The sequence below is a fragment of the Ambystoma mexicanum genome, chromosome 7p (assembly GCF_040938575.1).
Source record: "Ambystoma mexicanum isolate Mex_15411 chromosome 7p, UKY_AmexF1_1, whole genome shotgun sequence".
In the NCBI taxonomy this organism is placed as follows: Eukaryota; Metazoa; Chordata; class Amphibia; order Caudata; family Ambystomatidae; genus Ambystoma; species Ambystoma mexicanum.
In genome coordinates, this window is record NC_090939.1 from 603,948,094 (window position 1) to 603,963,298 (window position 15,205).

At 42.0% G+C, this 15,205-nt stretch overlaps 1 protein-coding gene across 1 annotated transcript in view; it reads right to left on the bottom strand.

Moving 5' to 3' along the window:
* Positions 1-1,151: 1,151 nt before the first annotated feature.
* TUBGCP5 (tubulin gamma complex component 5) overlaps positions 1,152-15,205 on the bottom strand; it is a 1,250,274-nt gene continuing 1,236,220 nt past the window's right edge. The window contains exon 23 of the mRNA XM_069636613.1: positions 1,152-1,429. Coding sequence (XP_069492714.1) covers positions 1,383-1,429 — 47 coding nt within the window. The 3' untranslated portion in view covers positions 1,152-1,382. The remainder of the gene's footprint in view (positions 1,430-15,205) is intronic.

Below are 15,205 nucleotides of genomic sequence, written 5' to 3' on the forward strand. Positions count from 1 at the left end.
TAAAGATTCTCAACTGTAGTAAATGGGTAAAGAGAACCTGGCAGGTGAGTATACCAGGTGTTTTGCGAGTTTGGGACCTGCACCCAAATTGTATGAAGGGACTATCTGAAAGAACCTGGCCAGGGAGTATACCAGGTGGTGGTGTGCGAGTCAGAGAAACCCAAGGAAGATGCATGTCCTTAGGATTTTTGGATTATGCTGAATGTGAGAAAGACTTGGGGAAGGGAGACATTTCCCCTGGAATAAGTTGCAACATCAAGAGGAGGGGAGTTATCCTCTTGACCTACAAAGAACTTGGTTATTCTTTTGAACTTTTGTTTTGGTAGACTGAAACCAGGGGAAGGGAGTCATTTCCTGGAACTGTGAACATTATTCATTTGGACCCTTTGTTGGATTTATGCCTTTTTGTTGAACTTGAACATTTGTGCACTTTGCAAGTCCGAGACATTACCGTTAGCACCTTACTTACTTTAGAGTGTGAGGGCTAGGATAGGATTTCGGACACAAGACATGTTTGCTTTAGCCATCTTGATGCACGACAAGCCTTAGTTTTGGTTGAAGTAGGGAAATACCTCTTAGGTTAGGGACAATGAGGCTTTTTCCAACCCCTTTATTATTTAATAAAAGTTGATGGCAAACACCATGACTCATCTGTGTCCGTGTCCAATTGCTGGCTCTTTACAGTTTGTATTAATCCTTTAAGGATGAAATCCAGCTCTTACCTTTCCCTTTTCTTCATGATCATCATGTGCAGAGGCCATCTATGTGACAGTAGGCAAGCATGCTTTTTGCTTGATCCTGTACACCATCCTTTTTAAGGTAAATTAGTGTTTTGTAGGACAAGAGATGACGCCATAGATGCTTGTCAAGAGGGACTATTATTGTTGAGAAAAAGCTGCAATTCAACTATCGTGTTTGTACAGACATGACATCTAGGGACAACAAACTGGACTGGTCACCTGATTCTTAAGAGCTAAGGGAATATAGAAATAAGATTTTGACATTCTATTTGGTATAAAAGAAAGTTGGGAATCTGCAAGAAGAGAACAAATACGAGAATTCAGACATTTGGAAAGGCTAGGAAAAGAAGCCCAGAATGGGAAGATATAATATGGTGCAGTAAGTGAAAAACAACCTCAGCTACCATCAAGTGAAAAGTTTATGAAAAGTTTATTTTTAAATACGTTTTACAGTAATAATCTTAAATGGTTTTAAATAAATCACAAATGAACAATAAATCACTTATACAAATATAAAATAGTACATATTTATACAAATGAAATATCTGAAAACAGTCAAATTGAAATCCATAATTCTTCAAAGAGAATGTGTTGAAGCGCCAAGGAGGTTCGACCTTCTGTAGATTAATGCAACACAAACTGTTAACTGTGTTCCATGCCCGCCTTGAGTGATAAGGCAAGAGACTCCACTATAAAAAAGAAAAAAGGGAATGAAATATGCATTTCAACTGTAAACAGAGGTTTACATCACCTTCTAATTCAATTCATAAAACGAAACATGCAACAAGATTATCTGTTGCCAGAATGTAGAAAGTACAACTTACTCACTGAAAGTATTACTTGCACGTCTAGCACAAGACTCCCTTTTTCTAAAGAGCAGGGAAGGCGACTAGAATGTTTTGTACAGTAAAAGAAAAGCATGAGAAATCTAGCCAAAGGCACCACTACAGAAGTAAGGATGGAGTACAGCATATTCTCACAGGAATGACGGACTGGGTGTTGTGGGGTGTGATGGGAGGAGAGCAAGGACTAAGATACCAGAATTACCATTAAGGGGATTTTCCTTTTGTGTAGCCCTGGTCTCTCTCTGTAACTACTTGCAAACCACAATATACACCATATGCCAACCAGGTTTAAGTGAATAGTTTGTGCTGAACTTCTTGGCCAAATGATGTGCCCCATTTGGATGATTGTCCAAAGGGTAATGCTTGTAAATAAGCATGCTGGATGGGACACGTGGCTGCCTTACATATTTCCAAGATAGGAAGACGTCTGTGAAACGCTACTGATGCTACCTTTGCTCTAGTACAGTGTGAATGAAGCCTTTATCCCAGCGGTCTATAGGAATGAGATATGCAAGAAGCAATCCATCTAGTTTAGGTTCCTTTAGCTGATTTCTTGCCAGGCACCAGGCCACCATGTGCCAGACCTCCAAAAACATTCTGTATTTCTTAATTTTTTAGAAGCTTAATTTTTTTTTATTGTTGCATTATTAGTAAACAAGTTATCTTATACAACATTAGACATTAATTTAAAAAAAGAAAACAATTGGGAAAAGAAAAATTACATTCTTTAAAAATACATTAGTTCATAATCAAATACATCAATGATACAGACACCAATTTAGACATGTTAACTTCCGCAATCATTCATAAATTACTTAAAACATCTCTAAAATTACTTTTAGAAGAATTCAACGTTATTTTATCCCTAATTCATAATCAAATCCATTAATACAATACACACACATTAGCTAATACAATATTACTTCTTATAATCATACATAAATCTCTTAAGACGAATTCAACATTTAATTAAATACGTTTTCACCTTGCTTTATCACATTGGATAGTTTATCAAAAGAACAAGTTACTTACTCCTGGTAACGTTCTTTTGACTGGATGTTTCTACCACGTATTCTCATCTTTGATGTGTAATGTCCAGCTTCAGCTGCTTTGGAATTTTTTTTCTTCGACAGAGGGTGCTGTGTAAAAATACATCCATTCTGTATTGTAATGTTGGCCTAAGCGCACACACATTGGCTCGTGCCATCGCGCCCTTCAAACTCAATTTTGGTTGTTTTGCTCACTTTCCAGAGTTTTCATTCAGAACGCGGTAAAGGTTTACAAAGTCACTGTTAAGAAGAAACCTGTGCAGTTCCCTTAGGGACCACTGCAAAAGGCTTAAGACTACAGGTGTTGGCAGTAAACCCAATTGGTAGCAGTCTGTACCACCCAGATTTACCTGGTAGCTGTGGCTGAGCAGTCAGACTTCTCTCAATAAGAGTTAGACAGTATATAGAGTATACAAGATAGGTACCAAAATACAGTAGCACAAGCAAACACTGACCAGTGCTTTGGTATCAAGTATATCATTATTTATTTAAAGACACACTTAGAAATACTCTAGCACTATTATTGTAAGCAAGTTTAAAAACAGTCACTATTAATATATATATATCCCTTATACCTTATTAGACAAGTCTTAGATAACACCACTTATTTCCAGACAGAGGTGAGCGCTTAACTAAAGATGGCACTCCAATAAGTTAAGAAAAAGGGAGGGAAAAGGCAGAAATTAGGAACAGCACACAACACAATACTTTAGAAGCACTCAGCAAGGCAGGAAAGTTAAAGTCTACTTGTGAGCAAACAGTTCAGAGGCCAGACTCCCTCTTGGAGAGAGTAGAACACCAATGCGCCCAAGATCACACAGTTTAAAAGGCTTGGAAAGTCTTGCAGAGAGTTTAAAAGGGAATCAGTTCAGCTCAGAAAAGTTCAGTTAGCCAGCCTAGGGCCAACCCAAGTGGTAAAATGAGGATTTACGAGACACCCCACACAGACCGTTGCGAGGGAGGCCAGGCGGACACAGTACCTTGAAAGTGGAGAGAATCCTCCAGCGGGGGCAGTTGTTCCTGGCAGTGGATGCAAGTCGCGGAGTCGTCCAGAGGAAGAGAAGATCTCGACATGGAGGAAAGCTGAAGGTCGTTGCACTGCCAGGGAAGAAACCAGCCGCTGAGTTCTCCGGTTTAAAAGGTACTACCCTTTTATTCGCGGTAGTGCTAAAACGTGGTTATCCCGGTTGCTGGGGTGCTCGTCACAGGCAAGGCGGCCACGAGATGATCCAGGAAGGCGAAAAGGCGGGCAAACTGGTTATCCCCACCATTCAAAGGAAGAAGACTCTTCGGGATGAAGATCTCCTCTGTCGTTGGAAGAAGTGGTGAGTCGGTTCAGCAGGGCTTCACCGGTGGTGTCGTCGTTGCAGGTCGGCTCAGCTTCTCCCTCTTCGGATTCTTTGGTCCTGTGGCGACATCTGAAGTCCCAGTCCCCAAAGCCCTGCTTTTATGCAGAAAATCCCCATTCATCAGTCCTAGTTGTCACTCAAACATGCTAACTGGTGAGCTGGGCGGCTCACCACTGGGCATGTCACACAAGAGTGCGACTTGAGTTGCCGAGGCATCTCAGTCCAGGGTGCCTAAACCCCCTCCCACACCCTTTGTGGTACCCAGACAGAGTGGCACCACTTTGGAGGGCTTCCTGCAGAAGCCTGCCAAAAGTGGAACAAAGGGCTCAACTTCGGGTTGGAGTCACAGAAGCGAACACAAACGCCATTTTGGAACCGAGTTCTTGCAAAAAATACCAACCGGTGAATTAATATTAAATAAATAAACCGGCGGTATGTTTGAGGCTATGTTAAAAAGTATTAGCCTCGAACAATGGGAAAATCCCATAGGAATATATTTGCGGTCGAATATAAAAAGTAGCATCCACTGCCACCAGCCAAAACTCGCTCAGGGGGGACTGGACAGTGCTCCCTCGAACAACAGACCCAGGGGCAAGCGAATTGCCCCTACCAGTACGCCCACAATATGATGGTTTGTGCTGGTTCTGTTCACAATTTAGGACTAGTAAAGCCAATGGTGACTTTACCTGCCCTGGGAGACAGTAGTCAGTCCCAGGGTACGGAGTCTATGTTTGGTGGTCACTATGACACACCTGTGTTACGGCACAGAGGGTGCTGTGTAACACACATACCAAAAACACATGAAGCCCTATGGAGTAAAAGACCCCATAGCCCATAAAACACATTACAAAGTCAAAGGATATCTCAAATCATGTCTAAGAGTGGGAGAAAAAAAGAGTCTCACTCTTAGCAGGAGAAAAAAATAAACCCCAAAAATCTGTGCTGGGGGACTCACTAGGTTTGGGAAATTAGCCTCAACAGAGAATTCTCCTTAACAGTCACCACTCCAAAAGCTCTTCAGACATGCCCCTGCACAGGAATGCTAAATCTGCTGAGTACATTGTTTATCTTTAACTTAGAGCTTTGAGGAACTGGCACGGATATAGCTAATCTGTAAATTAGGTGCCTTCCTGTCTTCCTGACTCTGTTGACTTTCCACAGCTAATTGTGAATGTGCATCTACATGATTAAAAGAAGCACAATTCAAGCCATGTGTTGTTCTGTAAGTCTGAGCTACTGAGTCGAAATGCAGACTGACCTTTTAGTCTAGAAATAACAGATAATGTAGCACAAGGAATGTTATCTTGTGTTAGGAACAAGATATACTCCTACACCCCGCTCTGCTCTGTTCCAAGACAGTAAATTGTCTGCAAGATGACGCCAACCACTTCAGCATATGTTACAATAGTAAAATGGCCACGTCTGTAGGTCATAAACCTTCTTCACATGATGGGTTAGAACACATTTGCCATGTTGCTCAAGCTGTATAAAGTATGCTTGCTCCCCCATGCCTTTGCTCATCTTCTCTATGCCTGCACACATGCATTGATGAATTTGGGTCCGCTTAATCAATAATAAATTGTTGTTTATATATGTGTTCCTCGTGACTGGTGTGTCTTCATTTATTTGCAGTAGCCTCATATTTTTGGACTAACAGATGGCCCCCGGAACGTGGGCTCTTCCGTGGACGACCTGTCGCATTGGGAGGATGAAGTTAACAAACCGAGATCAGTGAGTATCGGGCCCCTGCACCTAGAGACGCGTTTCCTCGCAGACCGCTGCTTGCGGTCTCCGTTTGCTGCGCTTCGCTCAGAGGTCATCAAGGCGAGATTCCCGGACTAGAAGCTTTTTGGGAAGACGGCCAGCAACTACAAGGTTTCGATTTGATGGGGGATACTTCGATACTTGACTTGAAATCAGGTGAGTCTTTTTCAAACTGACAGTACTTGATACTTGTTTTGTTTTGGTAAATATATTACGCATAACATATTGGCCAGGTAGAGCTGTCTTTTTCAGACATGCCTGGTTTCACTAAGTTGTCATCTTGTTGGGCAACGCTTTGTTGCAGAAGAAAACAACCAAATGGTTTGGAACATAGTTAATTGGCGCCACCCGCAGGGTCGCCGGCATATATTATTTACATCAAGTTTGGTTTAGGAGCTATAGTGTTCAAAAGTATTTGGCATTGTCAAACCAGACATGAACCAGACCTTCAATGGCCAGAGCTAGCGAGTTTTCAGATGGCTAGAGTTCAGCATCTAGAGTCCTTATTGTTGCGCAAGAAAGCGATGCCTGTTGCATTTGACGTTGTTAGGGATTGGCAAAAGGAAGCCACCCAATGCCTCAAAAGCAGAGAGAAACACACACGTAGACACATTACACAGGCTGGAAAAGCTTTAACCCATGATCAGCAAAAGCAAGAAGCAGCTATTAGGAGTATGGATAGGGGGTTTCAATTAAAAGTGCGGAAGATCTACCTGTCCAAAGACTTGCATGCATCCGATGAATTGATAAATACGTTATTGAACGAAAGACGAACGTCCCCTACTGCACCGCCTCCATATGTACTGTCACAGCCACAAGCACAGCCACGACTACCTGCACTAGTCAAACGTTCTGATGATTTTCCTTTGCCTCCTAGTGCACACAACTTACTCCTACTTTCGTAAATGACTATTTCTGCTACTCCACTTTTGACACATGACAATACCACTAGCGATCACAGAATTGTAACACATAGCACGATACCTCCAGCAAGTAAGAGGGAATTGTGGGATTGAGCAGAAAGTATATAGAAGGGGGTGACAAAGCAGCCACTCCGAGTTTTCTATCAGACCATGGGGTTATCCCTGAACAGAAATTATTGATAGAACAAATGGGATTACACTTAACGGAGGTTTGGGGTGATTTAACTGATTCAACGGTCCCACGGGGATTGCAGGATTTGAATTTCTTGTCCTGTACTAGAGATACCGCACTGAAAGTGCGCAAACACTTATCGAAATTATTTTTCTTTAAACTTGAACTTGATCATTTGCATCAAATAGCACTGGATGAAGATTCACGACAACCATTGTATGTGCAGAAAACATTTTTGCCTCCACCGAAAACAGTTAGTGAAGAAATGCACATATGCACGAGAGACGCACTTAGATGGATCTCGGATGCCTCCATTTCGTCTATTGAGGTTCTTGACACGTTTAGTCAATATTCTCCATCTATGCAAAGAAAGGTATTATAAGTTATGGTAGAATATTTACAGGACGAATGTTTGAGGAACAAATTGTTTAGTCCCGCTGACATGGTAATTTACAAACGCGCGTTTTCTGCTGACACCGCGTTAACTTCATTGTCACTCGATTTGGCTTTACTCCTCAATAAACGTTCAGAATGTCCCACTGTACAATTGCCTATGAGAGAGGTTCCTCCGACTCTTGTAACAAAGATAGAGATACCTGCTGCAGGTGGAGCAGCTGCTATGACTATTCCAGCACATTATATTTCACAGTTTGTTCATGTTCCGTTTTCACGGCAAGAAGGAAACGCCCTTAAGCAGTCTATTCCAGATATTAGAAAGAATCCTACAGTATTCTACAAAGAAATAGAATGAGTTTTGAATTAGTTGCTTTTCACTATAGGTGACATCGACTTATTATTCCCTGTAATTTTACCAGCAGATTTATGGAAGCAAATTAGAACTGTAGATGGTCAAACGGCTATGGGCGATACTTGGGTTGCATTTGAACTAGCTGATGGGTCTAGGAAAGCTGGAGAAAAACCACCTCAGAACATATTAATGTTACCGAACGCCATAGTGACTAAGCTTAAAACTTTAGTGCCCGAGAAGAGAATTATTTGGGCTAAATGTCAGAATAGGAATCAGTTTGCCCAGAATCAACAGAACCAACCACAGGATGATAGTACGGGTAATCAGGGTCGGGGGGCAACAACAAAATACTGGGAACACAAACACTTTTGACACCAATGCGCACTCAGACTTCACATCTGACAATGTTTTGTTTTGCTAGGACAGCCCGAAGCAAAGTCTGGGACCTATTCCCGTAGATCAGAAAGGACCCTACGTAGGATTGAAATTACGGAATAGGGTGCACATTTTTCTAGTAGACACAGGAGCACAGAAGTGCTCCATTGACCATCTGCAGGTTCCAGATATCCCACTGTCAGGGCAGAATAAGGTTTCAATAGGGTTTTCTGGTACTCCAGTAGTAAGTCTGGTTTCTCGACCGGTGCGGATAGCTTTGGGTCCATTCACTGACTCATGTCCATTTTTATTGACTATGAATTGTGGTGAGAATCTACTGGGATTAAATATGTTAAAGAAATTGCATGCAGTAATTTACTGCTGGCCAGATGGAATGTATTTGAACATTTCACACCAGCTCAATTCCACTTCACAATTTATGACTTTGCCTTTACCAAGTGAATTACAACAAGTGCCTACGCGTTTGTGGGCAGTAAACGACAACGATGTAGGGATACTGAATATTGAACTTGTACGAATAGTACTGAAATTACGTTCCCACGCCTCCTGCAGTATAAAGTATATGTTTAAGGTGAACAAGCACTTAAAAGTATTGTCTCTGATTTCATGCATCAAGGAGTTATCGAGGAGATTTCTGGTAGCACATGTAATAGCCCAGTTTTGCCTGTTCTTAAAAAAGGTGATAATGCATTACCCTACCGTTTTGTTATTGATCTTCGCGCAATTAACAAGGTAGTAGCACCACAGTTTGCCATTATCCCTAACATCACTACCATCTTGACTACGATTCCTGCTACGGCTATGCATTTTTCTGTCATTGATTTGAAGAACGCATTTTTAGCATACCCATTCACGCGGATAGTAGATTCTTGTTTGCATTTTCCCTAGGCGGACGTACTTTCACACGCATACCACAAGGATACACTGAGTCCTAGCATTTACAGCAGAGCCCTTAAGGAACAACTCGATATGCTAGAATTGCCTTCCACTCGCACATTGATTCAGTACATTGATGACCTACTTATTGCCGCCGATTCGGAAAGCACTTGCAAGGAGAGCACGGTTTTATTTTTGAAGCATCTAGCCGAGTATGGCCAGAAGCTTCTTTGAAGAATTTCCAATATTGTCGACATGAGGTTGCCTATTTAAGCTATCTCCTGACGAAAGAGGGTAGGCTCCTTGCGCCTGAACGCATACAAAACATCTCTGCTATGACTGCTCCAAATACACAGAAAGAAGTTAGGGCCTTGATCGGCATGGCTTCATATTGTAGACAATGGATTCCACAGTTTTCACTTTTGATTAAGCCAATGTTGGCATTGACAAGGAAGGATGTAGCTTTACCGCTACCTTGGGATACGGATTGTCAAGACGCTTTTGGTCTGCTGAAAACGGCGTTATGTTCCGTGCCAGTATTGGGCACACTAAATTATAGAAGAGAGTTTGTTTTATTTGTGCATGAGAGGAATGAATGCGCTTTGGCTGTTTTGACAAAGGAACATGGGGGAAGAAGTAGACCATGCAGCTATTTTTCCTCCACGTTAGACACTGTTGAATGTGCTTTGCCGAAATGTCTCAGGGCCGCAGCTGCTGCTGCCGCCTCAGTGAAACAAAAGTGATGGAATGGTTTTGGATCACTCCTTAACCGTAATGCTACCTCACTCAGTAGATGTCCTGTTAAATAGAACACAAACTCAGCATCTTATATCTGCCTGACTCGCGAGGTAGGATTGATCCTATTTGCACTTCACATCAAAATTAAGAGATGCTGTTCTTTGAATCCAGCTGAACTTTTGCCTCCTCTGAATGAGGATTGCACTAATGATGCGTCCCATGACTGCCTGTATGTTACTGAACAGGATACAAAAAGCACGATCGATCTGAACGATACACCATTGACATCTCCTGATGGAGAGTTACTCTGCAATGGTTCTTGATTTAAACTTCCTGATGGCACTTCCACTGCTGCTTATGCAATCACCACTTTAGACAATACTATCGAAAGCAAGAGAATTCCACACAACTTGCCTTGACTAGAGCTTGTGAGATATCCCAAGGCCTTAGTGTAAACATTTATACTGATAGTCAGAATGCCTCTGGATTAGCTCACAACTTTGGAAAGTTATCGGCTGAAAGGGGATTTTTAACATCTCATTGGAAAAAGATTCAGCATGGTCCCTTAATAGTGCAACTGTTATCCGCATTAGCCCTTCCCAAACAACTAGCTATAATGAAATGCGCAGCCCACCAGAGCTTGACTGACTACATTGGAAAAGGAAATGCATTTGCAGAGAAAATAGCAAAACAAACTGCCACTGACCCACACTCAAGAATGTATGTGCTAGATTCTGCTAGGTGGGTTGCAGAAAATGGGATGATGGAGGAGGGCGTTAGTAACGTAAAGGAGATTCAGGCTGAAGCCACAAAGGAAGAGATTGAATCTTTGGCTTCTGGATCTGCAGGGTTGGATAATGAGAGTTGTTGGGTGGACCATGAGAAACAGAGATGGATGCTGGCACATGGGCCAGCACACATCAGCGCGAAGAGTATTTGTAAACACTTAGACCCAGTATGGTACAATGACAACATTCCCAAAATTGCAGAACAATTAGTTCAGAACTGCATGATTGGTCTACAACACCACATTGGTAAGTGAACACCAGTACCCAACGGTAGTTCTGGACCTCCCTCTATGCCATTCAAAGTGATTCATTTTAACTTCATTGAGATGGAGCGATGCCAAAACTACAAATATGTTTTAGTAATAATATGTGCCTTCAGTAAATGGGTTGGAGCTTTCCCTTTGAGAGATAACACTGCCATATCCACTGCAAAATTAATGTTAAGAGTATTCCCTAGATTTGGGATGCCCAGAGAAATTTGGTCCGATAATGGACCACACGTTATAGTGGCTATCATACTACAGGTATGCGAGGAGCCACAAATTGATAACTGATTTCATTCAGCGAGGCATCCTCAGAGTGCCGGCTTGGTGGAACATCATAACGGTATCCTCAAGAATAAACTAGCAAAGGTGTGTGCACATAGTAAATTGAAATGTCACCAAGAGGTTCGAGCGGCTCTGCCTGAGAAATACGAAGGACCTGGTCATCGCATTCGACCTGGGGATTTCGTACTGATAAAGGACTTAGAGAGGAAGTCCTGCCTTGCAACCTGTTGGAAAGGACCCTAACAGGTGCATGCTGGCTACTCAGACGGCTGTTTGTGTTGATAGAAAAAAGCACTGGATACAAGCGGCGCACCTGAAATGAGTGCTCTTGCCTTTACCGTACCACAAATGGGTTAAGGAGGGGATTGATGATCCTGAAACAAAACATGTGCCTTTGAATGAGGGCACCCATTCTGATCCTAATTTTGCACCCAAACAACTTGAGGATTCATCACTTTCTCCAGATTCTGATCCCTTGTTCACGGACCACTCTGTACCTGGAGTAATGAGGTACAATCTTCGACCACGGAAATAGTTAGGGAATTACATTTTTATAGACTAGGAAAGTGTGAAACCAACAACCTTCCCTCAAATCCCCCTAAAATGGTTCAAGGAGTTTCAGATGGGGGCAAGGTAAAGAAGACTACAAGCAAGATTGGCCACGTGGTCAGGTGCCACCTATAGATGAACTTATAAAGCCTGTTTCAGTGAGGCTTCTTAACGGACACTGAAAACTATGCCTATATTTGGGGTACGTAGAATCGAGGACATGGAAAGCATGGCCGCTGGAAAACCCATATCTAGAGGGCTATGGTCCAGGAAAGAGAAGTTGATAATAATAACAATTGTAGACTGTGTCGTAATCGCATTGATATCTATATAATGGTACTTTGGTACTTGGAGAGTTCGCATCCACTTAGTATGCTACTACCTACTGTCAGCACCACTTTGTCTCCTCTCTACGTACACTCTCACACTCTTCGTCCTCTTGACTTGAAACACAGAGAAGGATATCATAATAATACACTCATACAAATAATGAAGGCTACTCATGCAATTTTGAACAAAACCAACTGTTGGGTATGTTCTCATCTACCACAACACAGTGAGAAAGGTCTAGGATGGTACATCTATCCACTCCCACTATCGACTTCTTGTTATGCATCGTTTAGAGCTCTATTCTTTGGGAAGTGGAACAATAGTGCCACTGGTAACTTTGATGTAACAAACATCAATGTACTCGATGACTAGTTCTGTTACCTCTAGGATGTTCTGTAGTTGCAGATAAAAGTACGACAAATACTGCCACCACCAAGAATTCTGATAAGAATGCTAGACCTTACCAATCAATGATCTCATTTAGGATGTCACCGTTAGGGAATATGGAAGCAATTCCTCCATCCTACACCATTAATCACGATCCTGACAAAGTTCCATTCTGTCTGCGGAAAGAAGGTTCCCGGTATATGGGCACGGATGATAAATGTCTAAACACTGCAGTTCTGGTAAAGGAGAATAGGCCCTTATACATTGGGGGACCCATTTACTTTGTGGAAAGGAAGCCTATCCATGGTTACCTAAAGATTGGAAAGGGACCTGTTATCTGGGGATACTATTGCCAGGAGTTTGTTACATCCACTGCAGACATACTGAAACATCGCCCTAGGAAGAGAATAGATGATGATACCCCTCTCCAGGTATTGGGAGATGTTGTTAAGGATTCCAATTGGGCATCACACACCGGACCAGGACTCTTGCCCTTAGCCTATGATGCAGCGCTCAATTAGAATACTTTTTCTTTATTTTCTACGAATTTGAATTGAGCTGGCGCCCAACCTGTATCACAACCCCTTTTACAAATACCCCGGGTCACAATGGACCATGAACCGGGCCGGTTGGTGGGAATACAATATTTATTTATTTTAAGTTCAAAGAACATCACAGTTTGAATATAGGGCAGCAATCACCAATGTGGTGATAATCACAATGTAAACTAATGAAATACACTTGGTTGACCTCCTACAAGAACAAATCCAAAGCAAAAATGAATAGGAACACTTTTTCTATTCGGGTAGATAGCACCCAAGTTAAGATTTCCCCCTGCAAACCCCAATTAATCGAATTTGGAGTGGATAGAAAGGAACATCAAGGTGTCAGGGATACTATGCAGCAAACAGAATTAAAATCCAACCTCACAAAATAAGAGGATTTTAAAAACCTTTCCAATTGCATAAAATTACACTCAGAATTGGTAAATAAATAATGTATGTGTGGTTTAATAAATTAGATAAATATGACTTGTATCAGGGATGTAATATCACCAGCAACTACAAGACAAGGTATCAACAAAGGGCATACAGTTCAGAAAACAAGTTGAAAGTAAGAACACAGTGCAGCCAAATCACACGTTGAAAAGTTGCATTTTACACTTTTTCAGTTTTAAATGTCAAAACTGTTTTTTTCTAAATGGGTGAAATAGACAGAATCGGAATGCAGTTTTTAGGCTGGGTGATAGATGCACATCACAGGGACAATATAGAAGTGAAAGAGTGCACTCAAAGGCTCTTGGCACCGCACGGCCGAGTCTCCTGGCAAAAGACAGCTGGGCAGAGGTCTGGGCATGGCACAGCGAGGCTTCAGCTAGATGGAGCGGGTAAGCAGGTGGCACTGGAGAATCCCAAAGTGGGCTCAGCCACCTTTCACCTTTCTCCCTGAAGTTAGTGGGATTTTGTTATGGGGTTTAGTGCTGAAGGGTGGTTCTGCCTGGATAGGAAGGCCTGGATCAACTATCCCTTTTCTGGCAGTGGGGTCTGGAATCTTGCAGAGTGAAGTTAGAATATCTGGATACGCAGGCAAAGTCAGAAGAGAGTCCCCCTACTGTGATCTTCCCCCCTTATTTATAAGACGGGTGACATCACAGGGTTTATTGTTGGGCATAACTAAGCTAGACCTACCCCTCAGAACCGGATAGGTCAGCCCATGTTGGTCGTCTCTTCAAGGAGGGGACTCAGTTTATGGGGTTGTGTTTTTATGAGGTGCAAAGCCATCCCACAGTCATTTTTTGCCAAAAATCAATTTAGACATAAATCACTCCTTTTTACAGTTGTGGCACTTTTGCAAATTACATAGGCAGATTGCATATTTCAGACAGAACATGGTAGTCCAACTCCAAAGTTTGTAGGACTTTGTTTCGCCCTTCTAATAATTTTTCAAGCTTTTTAGTGGGAACCGCTTCACCCAAAATCCCACAATTTTAGGTATGTGTACATATCACCATAGAGCATATCACCATTAATTTTTAACATTCCACCCTATATACTTTTCCCATGATTCTCATTTTCCTGGCGTTTCCGTCCCATACATGCTATGAACAGCCACAATATATTGTTTTAAAGCCACAAAAATTACCTTTAAATTGTAAAACCTTTACATTACTGCGTTGCCCAGTTATCGAAATAACATTCTTACAGTTTATTAATAAAAAGTCTTTTAAGCCAGGTGGGCTGGCCCTTTGTCCTCCAAATATGGTCATGTCTTTCCAGGCTACCACCAAATGTAAGTTTAGCTCAGAGCTGCCCTGGAGTTTCTCAGTTTGAGTGAATGGTAGGTGTCACTTCCAAAAGTAACACATCTCAAGCTGGAGCACAGACACAAGTCTGACGAGCGTGTGAGGTGCATCCTCTTGGCCATTCAAAGTTTCTAAGATCAGAAAGTAACACGTAGGTGTCCCAGAAATGTATTGTGGCTCCTTTTGGGGGGGGAGGCCACTCCTGTTGCCAGCACATAATTGTCCTTTGAAGCCATGCAGGAAACCTGTTTGGCTGGTTCCCCAGTACAGCCAATGCATTTATTTACTTATTTATTTATTTAGTTTTCCTGAGCCCAAACGGCAAGGCAGTTAGAATAAAACATCATATTATATTTTAACCAAACCTGCCTTACATTTCTAGGCAAGGACAGAGCCTTATTCAGCATTACACTTTTAATACAGATATTTTTCTGGTTTGCAAAAGCCCATTTTGACACGTGGTGAATTCTGCTGGGATGTCCCTTTCAAATTCGGTTTTCTCTTCCCTCTGGATTACAAACATTGTTTGCAGCCCTAGTCAGTTTCTCTTACACAGCAATCTGTTCAAGGCACAGGTCCACTGAAATTGACATATGCACAGAGAGCTAGGGTTTCTTTTGAAGCTTTTATTTTTGACACTTTGTATCAAAAGTCAAGTATTTTTCCGTACGGCTGAGAGTGAAGTTTCTGGTGATTTCCCA